The sequence below is a fragment of the Scomber scombrus genome, chromosome 11 (assembly GCF_963691925.1).
Source record: "Scomber scombrus chromosome 11, fScoSco1.1, whole genome shotgun sequence".
Lineage (NCBI taxonomy): Eukaryota > Metazoa > Chordata > Actinopteri > Scombriformes > Scombridae > Scomber > Scomber scombrus.
The window spans coordinates 872,762-892,315 of NC_084980.1; the positions used below are offsets into that span (position 1 = coordinate 872,762).

General features: G+C 38.0%; 1 protein-coding gene across 1 annotated transcript; it reads left to right on the top strand.

The window, feature by feature from the left end:
* The first annotated feature begins 322 nt into the window (after positions 1–322).
* On the top strand, positions 323–17,599 carry gad3 (glutamate decarboxylase 3). The gene is made up of 16 exons (XM_062429114.1): positions 323–416; positions 7,559–7,666; positions 7,985–8,091; positions 8,513–8,648; positions 9,537–9,627; positions 10,123–10,235; positions 10,933–11,048; positions 11,454–11,533; positions 11,927–11,981; positions 12,083–12,199; positions 15,190–15,254; positions 15,591–15,669; positions 16,092–16,241; positions 16,745–16,852; positions 17,165–17,254; positions 17,426–17,599. The coding sequence occupies exons 1-16, from the start codon at positions 323–325 to the stop codon at positions 17,597–17,599; spliced, it is 1,683 nt and encodes a 560-aa protein (XP_062285098.1).
* Positions 17,600–19,554: the final 1,955 nt, after the last annotated feature.

Here is a 19,554-nt window from a genome sequence, read left to right on the forward strand (position 1 = left end):
GAGTGACATCAGCTTATCTCAACAAGCAAAGAACAAACCTAATCTATTATAGTCTCTGAAGGAACAAAGAAATGATCTGTGATTGGTCAAACATGTCAACCTATATAACTATAGTCAATGTCAAATAACCACAAAGAAATACATTTGCATGTATGCATACATGCATACTTATTTCCCAAAAGTCATGTCAAACAAGGGTCACACATCCCCCTGGACACAAGAAAGTGGAATCGTGAACCACAAATGATCAACTTACACTTAAACATGTCCTGCCCTTTCCAAGACCCCAAACCTTTACCTTATCTTCACACAGGTTAAGAACATGATGACCACCAAACCCCTTAATGTAGTTAACATGAGCAAAGTAGTGGTCATATATTCACCCAGAACTTTCATCTTACTTAACATGGAGCAAGGTAAGGAAGCAGCAATACACTTCTTAACAATAGTAATGAACACATTCCACAAGACAGCACAGTTAATTACATATTAAGATGATAAACTCAACCCTTGTTGCTTCTTTACTTTTACAGGAGTGGTTTAAGAAGATGGATATTTTGATGTAATTTTGCCATGATTCTGGGTCTGGAAAACCAAACTATACACAACATATAATAACGTAATACAGTAAAGATAAATAAGATCCTTAAAAAAACAAAAAAATATTAATTGACCAAGTGCTTCTCACTCCTCACATGGCTAGCATATAGTCACAGCTCATCACTTTTTGTTACTGAACATTTTAACTAAGACATACTAGTGAATAGTACATGGTGGTAGTCATTTATTTATTGTGACCATGTACAGTGTTAAACAAGCTCATTTTCATCTGCAGTCCCTTCAGTAGTTCTGTGATGGAATTATGGTCCAAATGCATTTCTAATATTCTGTAAAGCACTTATAACACTCGTCATGTTATCATGATTATCAGGAATCAGAGTTATACATGCTTCACCTGTCAAATTCAACGTCACACAAATTCATCCAGTTCTAGCCATAAGAAAATCTAATGCCATTTCGTGCTTAAGTAGTATAAGTCTATGTGATTTATCATTATCTGTTAACCAATCAAATCCTTTAATGGTTTCATTCGCAAATGTTGACATGGAATACGTGATATTATCAATGTGATCTGCAAGAAAGGTTACACCATACCATGGAAGAATTCCAATACCCCATTTCTCACCCAGGGAAATACGCCAATGATATGACTGGATAGTATGAAACTGAGCCGTACTACGCTTCTTAATGTTTAAGTAAGACTCCGTTCCTCTCAACATCACAATATTATGTACTTGTAATTTCACTAAATAACAGCATCCACTCCAATCAGTTGGTAGCATTTCATATGTATCATTACCACATTGCCAATAATTGGAATACATAAATCCTATACCAAGTCCAACATGATATCTGAGACTATTATTGACAATGACTCGTGTATCACCAATGTTCATTGTAATATTCTGATCCGCGGTGTCATCCACTGCTTGAGACATTCCTCCTTTGTCGTACATCTGGAGTTTCATATGTCCTGTCACGTATGCGTAGCATTGTGAATGTCCCATAAATTGTCTTATGCCATTGTGGCACACACATGTCAAATTCTCCAATACTGGAATTTGTGTTGGCGTTTCTACTGATGTCATATTCTTCAAATTAAGCAATGGTCGTGGACCAAAACTTTGTTCACAAAGCATATACCAACAACTGTGGGCTTTCTCTGAGGGGTTGTTGGAGTACATTGCATTTAGGTATACAGGCACAAATTGCTTGCAACCCTCTTTGGATAATACCCACTGGCGCTTCCCTTTAGGTTTCCGAACGTTACAAGTCCTGTAAATTCAATTGCTTGGTGCATCCATCATAATTTGCAGTTAAGTTGAATAATGGATTCCAATGTCCCAGGTGCTGATATACTGCTAATATAGGCCCAGTGCCTGGAGCCCCCTTGCTCAAAAATGTCAAGAACGACCAGCAGGAATTGTGCTGTTCTACATTTTCATCTTTAAGGGAGTCAGCATTGAAACCCCATGGCTTCCAGTGAGTATCTTCAAATAACTCTCTCTTGCGACGTCGAAGTTCAGCTGTCATATCTTCATATGCCACTCCAAAAGCATATTAACTATCTGTATAAATATGAACAGTCTTTCCTGCTGTATATTTACATGCTTCAGTTAGAGCCTTAAGCTCAGCAAACAGTTCCAAAACCACATTGGGGAGTGGTGTGTCCTGAAGATCTGGCCTAGGGGAACAAACTTCATTAATAGCCGAGTTTTCCCTTTAAAGGAGAATGCAAACCAATACTGTGAATCTTTATGCGCTGGAACACTGAAGAAAGCATTTGCCAAATCAACAACATAAAACCATTTACTCGTTGGCGGACCATGTGATAAAATAGTATGTGGATTGGGGACATTTGATACCCTCGCATGCACTGCTGAATTTACTGCCTGCAGGTCTTGTACAAATCTCCACTCCTCCGGCTGGCCAGCATCTCTAATTTTCCTAACTGGAAATAGAGGCGTACGCACTGGTGATGTCTCACATGGAACAATAATTTCAGCCTTCAGTAGTGACTCAAACACTGTTGTTATTCCTTGAACTGCTTCTGGCTTCAGTGGATATTGTTCTTTGCAGGGGCGAAAGCGAGATTTTGGTATTACCTCTATAGGTAGCACCCCTTTTATTAATCCCACATCATATTTACTCTTTGCCCATAAAGAATGTGGAATATCTGCTAACTAAAAGAAATTAATTTGTTCTTCGGGCAATATGTGTACACTTCTTTACGCATGAACGCGTGTTTGGTCATAATTTAAAAAATAACAGTACAAAGCAAAAAACACACAGGACACATAGAAAATACAAAGCTACACACAATAACACATCACATATAATGTAGAGTCAGTGGTTAAAGAGCTGAGAGGACTTTTTCATTTGGTTTTAACTGCAGTTCCTAATTTCATTAGGTACATCATTCCACTGAGTTGTGGCTTTCACAGAGAATGCTGACTGCCCAAATGTAGTGTGATCAAATACATCAAATCCAGGTCAATTAAATTAAATTAAAACCAAAACTAGATACAAGACCAAGCTCAGAGCTCCACATGGAATCATATTACATATTTGTGGCATCTTACAAGCTTTTGGTCTGCTATTCAGTGACACAGTACTGCAGCTGTATGCAGACCACACCTCCCTTACCTGCTGCTCTTTAAATGTAGCAGCCTAGCACTGCAGTGTTTGTGTGTCTCAGGCTGTACTGTACTATCACAGAATAATCCACACAGACTGCAATGACTACAAGAATAGTTAGAGTGGGACTGAACTGAAACAGCTTTGAAGAACTGACATTGATTTGTTAAGACATGGATTTCTTACAGTTGGCAGGTGAGAGTAATTTAATTTCTCTCCACAAGTAGAATTTTAATGTAAACAAGCTAATTACAGTGTGTCAAAGCATGTAGTGTGTTGATGTAAGCCTTAACATTTTATAAAAAATCATCTAATAACCAAACATGATTAAGCATAAAAAAGTCAGTGGATAAAACTGGTGAAATTTGGCTTGATATTTACACTTGAAGTTGAATCACTTGAAGCACAGAAAATCAGTGTTGATGAAATGAAAAGCTGTTAGGCGAAGAGTAGGTGATAAAAGCAGTTGAAATGTCATTTTAAGTGTAAGTGATTAGAAATGGTTCTGTGAGCCCAAACAACAGCTGAAGTGTCAGATGGAAGCAGTTCACCTGTCAGAGAAAGAGAGGAATGTATTTTAACTGTTGAAGACTAAACCTGCTTTTTTTTTGTTTATGCTACTTATTACTTCATGCTGTATTATTATGAGTTAGCACCTGCCCAGTTTGTTTGCTACACAAGTATGTTTAATTGTAAATAGTGATATAAATACATGATGTCATCATTGCAGACATGATCAGTCTGATTAATAGCGCACACCTATTGCTCAGTGGTTTAACAGTCACTTTAAACTTCCTGAAATGCTGATTATAAAATATCACAGCGCCTCCAGAAACACTTTTTTAAAATTACAATAAGCCCCCAATACATTCTATCTATTATAGGAACATGAAATATTTACTTTATTTTGCAGTCATCTGGTAATCAATTATCTACACTAATATGTGAATTGAATTCTAAAAAACAACCCCTTAATTATAATTAAACTTCAATTAGTACAATTAGCAGCACAGGTTATTTATTAAAACATTGTACTTGCATCTATTTGAATAACAAAGTGTTTAATATCACTTGACCACTAATGTCCTTGATGTGTCCTTGATAGAGAGAGAGAGTGGTAGAGGGAGAGCGAGTTTCTACCAGCTCGTGGTTATGCATGTTTGTCAGTGAGGTGCACAGGTGACGTGGGTATGCTGTTTGTCTGGTTCATATGTGTCCGGTTTACAGTAAGTCTTAAGCGTTGGTTTGAGGCTTGCACATAGGCTTGCCCAATATATAATCATTTCCAAATTTACAACTGTAACAGGCTACCAGTGTGTAGACTCAGCAATCCAGTGTGTCAGTCTACAAAGAAGACAAAAAGGGTACTGTATAATTGTGCCTTTGTTTTACAGTGAACATACTGTGTGTGTGTGTGCTCTTTACATTGCTAGAATGTTACAATATTTACAATACAATAATACAATGTTTCAGTTGTGAAGCATCAGGAGAGGTTAATCTATCTTTAAGGTATATCTTAAGTAGTGTTAATGCCCTCATAAATGAGAAAAAAAGTTATTCTAGTATCAACATACTGGTAAAGTATACTTCAGTCAGTTTATTATTCATTACCATTTGTTGCATACAGAACTTGCATGTTATATGATACAATTCATGGTTCAGATGTGTCAGTTAATTTGCTGTATAGTGCAAGTGCACTGCTGTCCTTAATGAGGAACAACAGAGCTGTCAGACTGTGAATCAGCATGTGTACTTGTATGTCTTCATTTGAAATAGATGCTATAGCAGAGGGAACCAAACCCCTGCCATAAAATAAAATACACTTAAAGCATTTATGCCTGGTATGTAAATGGTAAATTAAATGCTTAAAAGGAAATTCTCATATTGAAAAGCTCAAATTGAAAACATAAAGTTGAACTTTTGAATTGAAATATATGCCTATATAGGCATGAAAGGGTTAATCAGAAGGTATGAGTACCTGTAGCCTCAGGTGGCTTTGATGACCTCTGCTGTCTCATTCTGTGGCAATGGTCCTCACAGCTCACTGCTGAAAAGTCTAGACAGTTTGTTTAAATGAGATAATGCATGATGACACACCACTGGTTAACAAAGTCAATATATATTGATAATGGGATTTCTGAAAAATGTTTATATAGGCTATGACACACAGACTAAATAGTAATATAGTGGACCCAATGCATGAAAAGGTTAGGCTTTACATGCATAATCACACTGTGAAGTATGATAATGTGATGAAAACAGTCATATATTAAAAACAAAAATCTAAGTCATAATTTCTATATCTCTGTAAGAATGGGTAATGATAGAGGAAAATGTGAATACTCATTAACTCAGAAAAATGTAATATTTTATGCAAGTATGCAGAAAAAATATATTTTCCCTTGTTTTAACCGGTGTTACAAACTTCACCTTTACCTCAGTGGAGACCTCACTTCCCACCCTAACCTAATAATCTAATACACAGTTGAAAAGGAAATGTGTTGATTGTGGATAAATATACTTTATAGATATAGTGAGAGTTTACTTTGCAGCTTGGTTGTTTAGTGGTAACCAACATGAATGCAGCCTCTAGTAAAAAATGAAGATCAACAATAATTGTACTTCCAGCATTATCCAACTACACAAAAAATGTTTTCAGGTGTCATCATCTCACATTTATCTGCACAAAGGCATTTTGGTGTAAAACAGGCAACTGCTAGTAAGGCTCTACTACTGCCAGAAGTGTGTGTGTGTGTGTGTGTGTGTGTGTGTGTGTGTGTGTGTGTGTGTGTGTGTGTGAGAGAGTGAGTGAGTGAGTGAGTGAGTGAGTGTGTGTGTGTGTGTGTGTGTGTGTGTGTGTGTGTGTGTGTGTGTGTGAGTGAGTGAGTGAGTGAGTGAGTGAGTGAGTGTGTGTGTGTGTGTGTGTGTGTGTGTGTGTGTGTGAGTGAGTGAGTGAGTGAGTGAGTGTGTGTGTGAGCATGTGTGAGTGAGTGTGTGTGTGTGTCCGCAGCGTGTGTATTTGTGGTAACAACATAATCCCGGACCCTCATTCATAAACCAAAGTTTTTGTTAGGCGAGTTATTATTTAACAGTGGAACAAAAAGGATCTTAACTCTGAGACAAAGAGCAACATAATGCATGAATTCATGTAGTGGAAGGATAATTACATGGTTGGAAGGCTGTATGGGTGAGTAGCTAATAAACTGTAGCATTAGCATTAGCTACTGTGTAGATTGTGTTTTGTGGTTTCTTACCTGACTTCTCTGGAGTTTCGCCACCTTGTGTTAATGTCATGCTGTGTTTGGCAGCATTGCGAGTATTTTCCAACAGTGATTTGCTCTTGTTAGGTATGTTGAAGATGTTTGTGACCATGGATAAATGTCCATGACCGTAACCAACATCCCGCTCTCCAATCATAGTAGTAGGATATAAGACTGAGGCTGTTTTCTACCTTGTAACTTTGTGTGTCTTGAGGAATGCTCTCCGTTATCCTTTGGAGACCCACTGCTTTACTCATTCTGGTTTATGTCCAAAAAAGGAAGATGCTGTGAGTTTTGGGATGAGGAGAACATGGTAAGAATATATAGCTTGGGGCTCTCACCTGTGTCTGTGGGTGAATAACTCTTGTGTAAATGTCATGAGAATGCAGATGTATTATGGCTATTTGCCATGGTCTTTAATCAGTATAAGCAGATATGTTTGACCATTCACAGATCATAGATATAAGAAGAAACGTAATAGACGATGTTTGTTCTTTGCTTGTAGAGATGTCATTCTGTGTGTATGCTGTCTCATTATTGTACAATAATAATAGTATTATTTCAGGAGCTAGTGTTGTAGTACTCGAGATCGGTCTTGGTCTTGAGACCACATTTTTAAGGTCTTGGTCTTGTCTTATAATCGACCGCATTTTTACTTGGTCTTGACTCGGTCTCAAGACCAGTCGAGACCACAGCTGCAATGACATCTTTTATTTTGTTGAACAGACTTTGACATAACAGCGTTTCAGATTCAGAGGTTTGAGGCTGAGCTGCAGGGTTTAGTGGAGGTGTGTGGGGAAGTGTATTTGTGCTGTTGAATGTAACAGCTGTTAAACAGTCAGAAAATAACATTTTATTGCATGCTTTGTCTATGGATATATTTGCAGAGTAAGATGAGAGTCAAAAACCATGGATTTCAGCTTTTAGCTCATTCTTTGATCAAACAAGACTGAACAGAATCTTGCAGAACTGGTTATGACTGGAAAGAATAAGTCAAATGTCACTACAGGTAGCATATTTTAGGGACAGGGAAGGAACCATCCCCCTAGATGACTTGAAAGACTCCTTTACTGACTAACATGTACGTTTTCCACTTTCAGAACGAATCACTGATAAATCAGCCAGGAGGGACAAACAGCAGGAAGACTCAACAGCAGTCAGAGAAAGAAAACAGACACCTGCTGACTTCAGCAGTATCTCCAGCAAAGGTGAAAACAGTCTTGGAGGTTCTTGTCACTGATGGGCAGAGTCTTTGACTGAGATTCAACACCCCACCTAAGATGTAGACTGATCATATGAAGCATGTGTTTCATGTGTATAGATTGTGGGTCAAAACAAAGAATGGCAGTAAACCAAACCAAATGCAGTTTCAGTGGGTTTTAAACTGCTAGCTTAGATTGACACTTAAAACTGTTTTGTTGTTTGTGTGTGTGTGTGTGTGTGTGTGTGTGTGTGTGTGTGTGTGTGTGTGTGTGTGTGTGTGTGTGTGTGTGTGTCTGTGTGTGTGTGTGTGTGTGTGTGCACAGACCTGCTCCCAGCTTCAGGAGGGGAGGAGATGACCAAGGGGTTTCTTCAGGAGCTGGTTAACATCTTGTTGGATTACATCTGCAAGTCAAGTCAGAGGAGTTCCAAGGTATTAAACTTATTCTATCAATATCAACAATAATACACTGTTGTGTGATGTTCAGACCTTTCTAGTCTTTATCTGCTACACAAGAGATGATAAGCAATAGATAACTAATCATGGGAGGCTGTGGGTACTGCTGATAAATATGGAAAGGCAATGCCAAAAGAGGAAGATAAGGAGCTACAGTAATGATACCAGGTGATTTGCAGAGGCAGGCGTGCAATACATTTGATTGAGCAGAGCAGAAATATTAAAACTATCAAAGAAATAGAAATGATTGCTTGTTCTTATTTGTCCAGAATCATAATGGATGTATATTGTGAGTTTATTTTAATGACTAAAAAGCACATTATTTTGTTTGTGTATTATTTTTTAAATATTTTATTGGAGAAAAAAAGTACATATAATTTCCTTCCATCCATTTTAGGTTCTGGATTTCCACCATCCTCACCAGCTCAAGGAGGGACTGGAGGGCTTCAGTCTGGACCTGCCTGAACAACCTGAAACTCTGGAGCAAATACTGGTGGACTGTAGAGATACACTCAAGTATGGTGTCAATACAGGTTTGTGGCTGTCTATGTGTGCTATTATTTCCTAATACTATAAAATATACATTACATATTAATGTTGCTGCAGTACAATTTGGGAAGATTAAATCATCTGCCATACCTTCTTTGCATTTATTAACTGGACAGCAGATTCCAGCTCCCTCATCATCAGACCATCCCACAATGCTTTGCATCTTCCTCAGTAGAACCTCTATCCCTGCAAGCATCCCACTCTTTCATGAATAACTCAGATCATCAGATACACTTGAGAAAACAGTTTGTTATGTTCCTTAGTTCCTCGGTAGCTCATTGAATGCTGCTCTCATTATGGTGTCAAATGAGGTCAATTCTGACGTCTGACAGTAATAACAGACAGTTGTGATCTGGCATTTCACTGCTGACTATTGGCACATTGTTGCTGTTCTGTTGCTATATCCCACTTCTTCCACTATGGTAACTGCTAGGCAAACTAGATGAAGTGTTTTGTTCATCACATCTAAAACACCTGCCTACATGCAGTGGTTATTATTCAGCCTAACATTAGTTAGCAGTTTTATACTTTTTTATTAAAAGTTGCACCTGTCAGTCAAACATCAGCAGCATGACAGCATGGTATTTTACGTACAGCAGTGGTGTATCAACAGTCAGCAGTGGTATATATGAGTAGAATCAGTCTATGGATGTAAGGAGTGGTATCTGCCAATGGAAGATCAGTGCAGTATGCCAAATGCCCACCAGCACATTTCAAGTGTTTGGAAACCACAATTTCATTGTGTTATTTGTTGATGCTTTGAACCTCTGGATAATAATGACACCTTAATGAAGGTATTCCTTATTGGTATGTCTGTGTGTGTCTTAACAGATATCAGTAATGACAGAAAGTTTGACCCTCTCTTTTCCCAGGCCATCCCCGCTTCTTCAATCAGCTATCCTCAGGTCTGGATGTGATTGGTGTAGCCGGTGAGTGGCTGACCTCTACAGCCAACACTAACATGTAAGATTTCATCACTGCTATGAAAACACTTTGTTATCCTGCAGGCAGGGTTGTATTTTAACTTGTGTCAGAGCTCCGGCTGGAAGCTTGGACCACCTGCTGGCAGCTGAGGTGCATTCAGGTATTTCCACAAGTTCCATCATGTGATAACACGCCCATGGCTGTGTGTGGCCAGCTCAGAAAGTTTTCAATTATCACACTCTCTTTTCTTCTTCTTCCTTTGAATGTTGATGCACATGCTCAGCTGTTTCAGGTTTAGATGTATTATTACACTGAGGAATAGTGTTTAAACTGTAACATGTGCAATTGTCTTTGTTTCCTCTATGCATGTAAGAATTTACCATTTGAGACAAGTGATTTTTTTCATAAATCACAGTCTCTTTATCTTTCAGAAATGGGAAGTTTTATACCTATACACACACAGATAACACAGATAAATCATTTTAAAACAATTGAACAATGTATGAAAATGACTTATGAAAGCATGTTTACCAGGTTTACATATGAGGTGTCTCCTGTCTTCATCCTCATGGAAGAGGTTCTACTGAGGAAGATGCAAAGCATTGTGGGATGGTCTGATGATGAGGGGGATGGAATCTTCTGTCCAGGTAATAAATGCAAAGAAGGTATGGCAGAGATCAGTGGAATAATGCATACATAGAATTTATGTGGTGCTTCAACAGTGCTTACTTCTCATACAATATATAAATATTAAATCATGGTTCACTTTATACTTTATAGTTAATTATTATATATACATCATTTTCTTTTGCACCAAGTAAAGCACAAATGATTGGAAATTAGGTTAGGTAGGTTAGGTAAGTTTTATTTTTCCGATCATTTACAACATAAATTAACAATAATTCCCATGAATAATTGCATGAACAAATGTTCATGCAAACAAAACAAAATAAATAATAACAAAGATAAGAGAAAAACTGATAGGATACATAAACAAAACTCTTAATATATCATCATTCTTTTTCCTCATCCCTATATGATTCTCTTTCAAATTAATGAATCTCTCTTTCATTCTCTTTTGTTTTCTTTGAAACGATGATTTTATCTTCCCAAATTGTACTTCAGGAACATTAATATGTAGTGTATATTTTATAGTATTAGGAAATAACAGCGGTCCAGCGCACGCACACACACACACACACACACACACACACACACACACACACACACACACACACACACACACACACACACACACACACACACACACACACACACACACACACACACACACACACACAGCGTGGCTTCTTGTTCATAAAATGTGTATTCTGTTTTCTCAAGGAGGTACAATATCCAACCTGTACAGCATCCTGTTGGCCAGATTTTACTTCTTTCCAGAGGTGAAGACTAGAGGGATGAGCCATCTGCCTCAGCTGGTCCTCTTCTCTTCAGAACATGTAATAACAGGCATCTCACACATTATTACTCTCTGTTGGACCTGAACATACCATTGATTTTACTCCACACTTAAATAACAATGTAGTGCTGGTTCTATACACACACACACACACACACACACACACACACACACACACACACACACACACACACACACACACACACACACACACACACACACACACACACACACACACACGTATATAATGTACATATGTTACTCACTTTCTATTTTCTTCAAAGTTGAATTCCAGCCCAATGCTCTCTGTGTTACGTTTGTCTTGACATGTACACCTGGGAACCTCTTCACTTCTCAGAACCAAACAATGCAGCCACTTCTTTTAGCTGAATGGAAAGTGTACCTGTCTACTGTTGGATGAATGCTTGTGTTTTCATCCATTCAGAGTCACTATTCAGTAAAGAAATCTGCTGCAGCGCTGGGGATGGGCAGTGACAATGTAATAATGGTGAAATGTGATGAAAGGTGGGTAAGTTAAACAAATGACTAAGTGAACATGTTTGTTAATAGTCAATGTCACGCATGACAAAAGAAATGTTTGCTCACCTGTTACTGCCATATATCTGTATGTGTGTGGGTGTGTTTTTCGGGAATGTTTCCATGCCTGTGGACTGTTGTATTTAATGTTTAATGGAATGAAAAACAGTGAAAAACATTGTACTTAAACTCTCAAAGTAAGTGTTCTCAGAAGTCTTCCTATTTATTGTGGTTATAGTATTTTAGAGTGTGCCTGTGGAAAGCAGACTGCTATCAAGTGGATATGCTTGTTAGTCAGTATGCATTAGGAAAAGAACACAGCCAGCTACTGTTTAATAACCTAATAACATTTAAGTAACCTTTGTCTACTTTTCTTTGAAGAGGTAAAATGATACCTGCTGAACTTGAATCCTCCATTGTTGCAGCTGAAGAAAGGGTAGGTATTAAAAGAAGAAGAAAAAGATGTCTGATAGGATACTGTCACAGTATTGTACATGCACATGGTTGTATAACAAACCTCAGTTGTCCTTTTCTCAGGGCTTGGTTCCATTCTATGTGAATGCGACAGCAGGCACCACAGTGTATGGAGCCTTTGACCCTCTCAATGACATCGCAGACATCTGTCATAGACACACACTGTGGATGCATGTTGATGTAAGGTGACCCATGCTTCTCTCTCTCTCTCTCTCTTTAACCCCAGTTTAACACCAGTCCCTTTTCTATTGTTTGCAATTGCAATAATTAATATAAATGTAAAAATAGGAAGAAGAAACTTCTAAAAAGACATTGGGCTTCATTCACTAATATGTTTGTAGAAATGTTATTACTTTGCACACAAAATAAGAGTACAGGCAAAACTACAGTCAGATTCATGAGCCAATTAGCATCATGCATATGTGAGCTAATCAGAATCATTCTAAATTGACAGGTGCATGACTGCTATCAGTAATTAGCATATTACGACACCCCCATTACTTTATACAAGAAACGCTGTGATGGTAAAAATGTAGAAAACATTTACTGCCAGACAATAGTTTCAGGAGTAGAAGCCAGAAAAGGCAGATTTGGCTAATTGTGAATCCTGTATACAGCCTACAGACCTTCCAATTTATAATATATAACTGAACAGTTTGGAGAAAAACTGGACAAAAAACAACAAGCCTGGAGAATATCTTATGTTGTATACAATATCGGTGGTTCCATTCTTGGCTCCTCCAGTCCACATGTTGATAAAAGACACTTAGGGCAATGTAGGATGGAGAGGAAACGTAAAGGAGGAGCAGAGAAACTGCGAGACAAAAAGAAACTTGCACTTCAAGCAAACGCTGCCAAATGTGCAAAAATGAGCGACATGTTTGCCATGGCAGGGCCTTCATCAGCTCCCCTGGCTGATGACAGTGGTGGTGGTGGCACTCAACAGGAGCAAGTAGTAGAACCTGCAGTAAGCTGGACTGCTTTCAGAACACTAATGCTAACCCAGACCCTTGGTAAATCTGATTAAATGATAAAACGTCAATAAAATAATTTAATTATTATTTAATAATTTAATGTTCTATGGCAAAATTGTATTGTAAACGCAGGTGAAATTAGCGGACATCCTTACCACTAGCAGCTATTTATAAAGACACTGTGTACACTGACTGGATGAGAAAATAAGCCTAGGTTAGTACTGGTGTGTCTTCCATCCTGAACTAAATAGTCTTGAATGTGAGAACACTTTTTAAAACCACCATTCACCAAAAATAACAGTAAGTCAGCGGCCAGCATTTTAATTTCATTATTGGACTACTATTGTTTGTGGGGTGAGTAGTAGTCCAGCCCAAGGCTAAACTAGGCAGTTTTTATGTAGGTGGTTAGGTACAATGTACAGAAATGAAAGAAAATCACACTTTTAAAAAAGATATCCTTTTGTCTATTGCCTATGTTATACCAATGCAGCTGTGCGCCTCTTTACAAGTGAATCCAATAATTCTCTCTCTCTCTCTCTCTCTCTCTCTCTCTCTCTCTCTCTCTCTCTCTCTCTCTCTCTCTCTCTCTCTCTCTCTCTCTCTCATTGCATGGCTTAAGGTACGTGGTTTTAAAGTGTTGCAGTTGGTATACACATTCAAGAGACCGAAAAGGTGTGCGTTATCGAATGTGGTGGGCCGGTCTGGTCCAAAATACCAGGGCTGATTTTTTTGTCCCAGTCCACCCCTGCACGCGGTAAACCAATCAGAGTGTCATCTCCCATTCCCAGGAGCACTTTGGCAGATTGCTATTATAATGGCCTATTTGTCAAGCAATGTGTTTCAAGAATAAAACACAAGTTACTTAGGCTGAAAAGAATGTGTGTATGAATGTGTATGAATGGTTAGTCTCCATCTGATGAGCAGGATGGCAACCTGCTAGTAGCCCCTGCCATCTGTGTATGAATGTGTGTGTGAATAGGTGAATGTGACATGTAGTGTAAAAATGCTTTGAGTGGTCACAAAGGCTAGAAAAGTGCTATATAAGTACAATCCATTTACATTGAAGATCAGCTGCCCAGACTGGTGCTGGTTAGATTTCTATGACAGTCAGAATACCGTGGGTTTGAATGGAACAACCTCAGAATATCCATGTCCCTTGATATGTCGAAGGAGCTATCCCAGAGGAGGAAAACATTCACAACCATGAAGAAAACTCTACAGCTGGTTAATGTGAGATACACAGTGAAATCAACTTTGCTTTTTACTTGAAAGGGAAAGAACTGAAGTTTCACAAATGCCAATAATGTGGTGTGTGGGAAGCCAATGAGTGATGGTGATACAGTGTATCCTCCTATCTGCACCGTGCATTCTGTGCATGAGCAGTCACAAGAACTGCAGATCAAATAGCACTTTTGTTTTCTTAACATTTCCTAAACTATTGCTTAAAACTACATTTTGATCACCTGTGGTTAATAATTATGCTTTAACACGTACAAATGGTTTGGGTACAAAACATGACTTGCAGTGGGGAATTGTAAAGTCCTTGTATAGGTTATACCATACCAACCCAGTCTCACAGCAAAACGTATCACAGCTACGTTGGTCCACAGTGTAAAACTGAGATGGCTACGTTTCTCTGCCCTATTCTTATCTATAGGACCGCGTTCACGTCACGTGACATTCAAGTTTTTGTCTGCAAAAAGAAAACAAATGGCCGCCATTCATTTAATTCTCAGTGTAAAATGTAATATTTTAAGATAGTTTCTGCATTAAAATGTGTTTTAATGACATTTCTAGTGAGAAATATGCATTTTGTTTTCACAGTCTCTGTTCAGTGAATGTATATCAAGTCTAGTTTATCACTTATTACCAAGTAGTTTTCAAGTGTGCCACAAACTTGTAGGAATACAACGTTTTATATATATATATATATATATATATATATATATATATATATATATATATATATATATGTACCTGTAAACACTGATGAGATCATTCAACTACTGAGACACAGACACACACACACACACACACACACACACACACACACACACACACACACACACACACACACACACACACACACACACACACACACACACACACACACACACTTCTGATATAACCAGAGTGTATAGGACTTACATGAATCAGTATGTTTTGTGAATACTGGGTGTTTTTGAATCCCTCCAGGCAGCTTGGGGTGGAGGCCTGCTGATGTCACACAGACACAGGATGAAGCTACAGGGCATTGAACGGTAAAACACACAAACCAACCACAACACACAGCATGTCTTTGTTTTCTCTGAGAATTTGGGTGGGACATCACCACAAGGACTCTGAGAGCCTTCAAAGCAATAGATGTCACTGACTGACACTTAACAAACACAACATGCTACCCACTGGACCTGATTTCCTTTCTGTAAATCTTTGCCTGGGTATTTTCCACAACACCAAGCTTGTTGCAAGTCATCATAAATGATGTGTGTGCTACTGTCTATTTTATCTGCTTCATCTGGGTGGTTTTGATGTGTCATCTTTAGCAGGGCCTGGAATTGTTCAATCAATGAATTGCTGGTTGATTTGTTTTCAAGAGCTTGGTCTGTAACATGGAATCCTCACAAGATGATGGGCAGTCCTCTGCAGTGCTCTGCCATACTGGTCAAGAAGAGAGTAAGATGTTATCCTTATTTCTTTAATTTAAAGGGAAGGGTATTCATCTGGTTTCAATCTGCAACCCTTATCACTAGGTGCCACTAAATTGTACCCACAGCACCTTTAGAGGAAATTGTATTTTTTTAAATGTCACATTAAGTGTTGATGGTCTTATGTGTACAGCTGGATCCTGCTTTTTCACAGGTCCTGCAAAAGTTTTTATAATAATAATTCATTATGACCGTCTCAAAGTCTGCAGAACCACTTCAGAGTTCAGCCAACTGGTCATTCTGTACACAAAATGACTCTCTTAGTTATTTTATATCATCAAATATCTCCTATTGCCACAGTTTTCTTCCCTGCTGCATCTAAAAGTCATTCATGTGTTGCCTACAGTACAGCTGTCACTTCTATCAGTGATTCATGTGTCTCCTCTGCAGGGTCTCTTACAAGAGTGTAATGAGTTGGGGGCTGAGTACCTTTTCCAGACAGACAAACATTATGATGTGAGCTATGATACTGGAGATAAGAGCATCCAATGTGGCCGACATGTTGATGTCTTTAAACTTTGGCTGATGTGGAAAGCAAAGGTACAGTATGGGTGCAACTCCAGTGTTATTAGGTTAATGTAAATGCTGATGCAGGTTGAATAGATTGACATAGGGAATAAAGAACAAGATAAAGTAGAGGATGGTTTCAGTAATGGTCAAAGTCACAGAGAACACATACACAACATACACACACAAATATGAATAGTGAGCACCCAGAATACACAGCTTTTATGTAATGTATTATACTTTCAATCAGAGATGTTAAATAGCAAGAACTCCAAACAGTATCATAAATAAGAATGTAATGTCAGATAACATGCCATGTTTTTGCTGGATGATTGTAATTGTTTACAAAGAACTAAAGGACAGCTCAACATGTTTAAACAGGGTTTAGTTGTCTGTGATTGACACAGAAATACAGTTTGGTGTGAATGTGTATTTACTGGGTGACATTCCTGTTACAGTAATGGATGCTACTCTGTTCATTGTTCACTGCTCATTTCTCTGCCCCCTTCATAATACATTTTGTCTCACTCTCTCAGGGCTCAGAGGGATTTGGATCTCAAGTCAACAAATGCTTAGAGAATGCTGAGTATCTGTATGATCGACTGCAGAGGAGGACAGACTTTGAACTTGTCTTCAAAAACAAAGTTGGACTGGTTTTCATTATTTTTTTGATCACATTGCGTACTGTGTTTTTTTTTACATTTTTGTTGAAAAATGATCGGTTAAATACTTTTTTCAAGAGTACTGACTACATTTATGTGTGAAAACTGTCCCTGGCCATGTGATAAAATATAATCACTGAAATCACTGTTGAAACCATGGTTATATGTAACCTGGACATCTCAAAGACTTTTACTTTTCAAATTTAAAAAAAATAATATAAATATCTAAAACAGCCAGGACAGATGCATTTAAATCTACAAATCCCACATGTCTCTTCTTCCTCTTTCACACAGCCGGAGCACAGCAACGTATGTTTCTGGTACATTCCTCCCAGTCTGAGAAGCCTGCCACCTGGAGCTGACAGAGACACACGACTCCATCAGGTCAGCAGCAGTGCTCAGGCAGCACAGCTGAAACACTGTGACAATACTACAACACATTAGGATTTATACTGAACATTACAAATGGATGAAAATAGTTTAAAGAATGCAGACTGAATAAAGAAAAGAGGTACATACACTGTTGATGGTGATCACCACTATTCATGTCTCCAGGTGGCCCCTCGGATCAAAAGCAGGATGATGGAGAAGGGCTCTGTTCTGATTGGCTATCAGCCTTTAGCAACTAAAGTCAATTTCTTCAGGTGTGTGTTCTCCAACCCTGCTACACAGCAAGAGGACATCGACTTCCTGCTGGAGGAGATTTCCCGGCTGGGTAGTGACCTATGATCTGATTTCTTTTGTTTGATCTCTCTCCAGTCAATGCCTTGTCTCAGGAAATAAGTTATTCTGACTATAAAATTGTTTTACTGCCATCAGCATCCAGCTTACAAATATTGTTCATTTGAATTCTAGGACAATTCATTTCTTTCTTTTTTTTTCATGATTCAAATTAACATAAAGTTTCTTACTGCTGTTACTCCCTTTATGGAGAACATAAGAACATCTGTTTTCTGGAGGAAGATAGTACTCAACAACTATAGGACACCAGTGAACTACAACTTCCTACAGCATAAAGCAGCATGTTCTACACCTGTAAGGTGTAAAAGGTGAAGGGTGGTAGACTTCTCATCAATCATACATGGCAACAGGTTTTTTTGAAACTGGTGTTTTCCCTAAAATCTACTGACCAAATTTACTGTGTGAACTTGTTGTTGTGTAAGGTCATCTCAAATCAAATTAAGAGTTTTATCTGATAAAGTTTAATTGCATGCCTTAGTTTCCCTTTAGATACTGTACACCATTTTATTAGATTTTCTTGGGATTTGGTTCCTGGGAGGCATCCTCACTGCTGTCAAATGATAAATGGACTGTACTTATATAGAGCTTTTCTAGTCTTTTGACCACTCAAAGCATTTTTACACTTTCACTTTTCTTTTACTCACATTCCTACACTGATGGCAGGAGCTGCCATGCAGGATGCAAACATGCTCATCAGGAGGAAACTACCATTCACTCACACATTCATACACCATTGGCACAGCCATCGGGACAAATTTGGGGTTCAGTATCAACATGTGGACTGGAGGAGCTGGGAATGGAACCTCTGATCTTCCGATTGCTCAACCACCTGAACCACAGCTTCCCAACTTCCAATCAAACAGCAGCACACATACAGAATGTAGCACATATTAACATGTATTTGCCTTTTGCTTTTATTCACTCCTTTGTAGCAAGTTATATTTCAACAAGTGACAAACAGCAGGGAAAGTGTCACTGCAGGGTGCATTTGCAGTCTCTTCTGGATGAACAGTGTTTCCAGGATTAGTGGTAATTACTTTTAAAAATAAACTTAAATATACAATATATTATAAATATATAGAATTCCTTTACTTCCAACTTCAAATATTGCACTGGGACAATTGTTTAACATATTTATACAGAATTGTATACATACATACATACACAGAATTTTATACTTTTGGAGCACATTAATTCAAATTGTGCTCTAACTACCATGTTCACACCTGCAGACTTCAAAGAATGAAGAAAATTCTATTAAATGTAGATTTACCACATTCCCAGTGACAGTGATAAATCAAAATTCCTCCAGCAACCAGACATTCCATAACTAAAATCAGGAGTGTTCCAAGCAGCGTGTATGTCTGGGGTTGGTTCTAGCTTGTCTGTTTTACATAGTGAACTCTAGGAACTGCTCTTTATTTATAACCAGGAATTCTAATCAGCAGATTTCTCAAGCAAAACAAACCAAATGAAAGTGAAAGGAGAAAAAACAAACCAGCAATTTGCCGTGAAGATATCTTAAACCATGTTTAAAAACCATAAGAAATAAAATCCTGAGTAGAATATTGTTGACATAAACAAAATATTGATTACATTGTTTTCCACCTAGAAGAAAGGCTACGAAAACCTGACTATCTGTTAGTGTCACACACTGTGCAGGTTAAAATGAGTGAACAGAACTGTAAGAACCTTTGTGTAATGATATAAATATGGATGAAAGTGTATGACACCATCCAGTGGTAGTAGATGGTATATAGTAAGTAATGTATTTCTGTCTGTATGCAGGGTTGAATGGTTACTTTACAAATTCTGATATAGCTACTAATTTCTGTTAAAAATGTAGTAACCTAATCAAAGTATCACAGTCTTAATGTAATGTAATTTTATTACTTTCTGTACCAAAAATGTAAGAAGATACATGATATAATAAAGAGAAAATA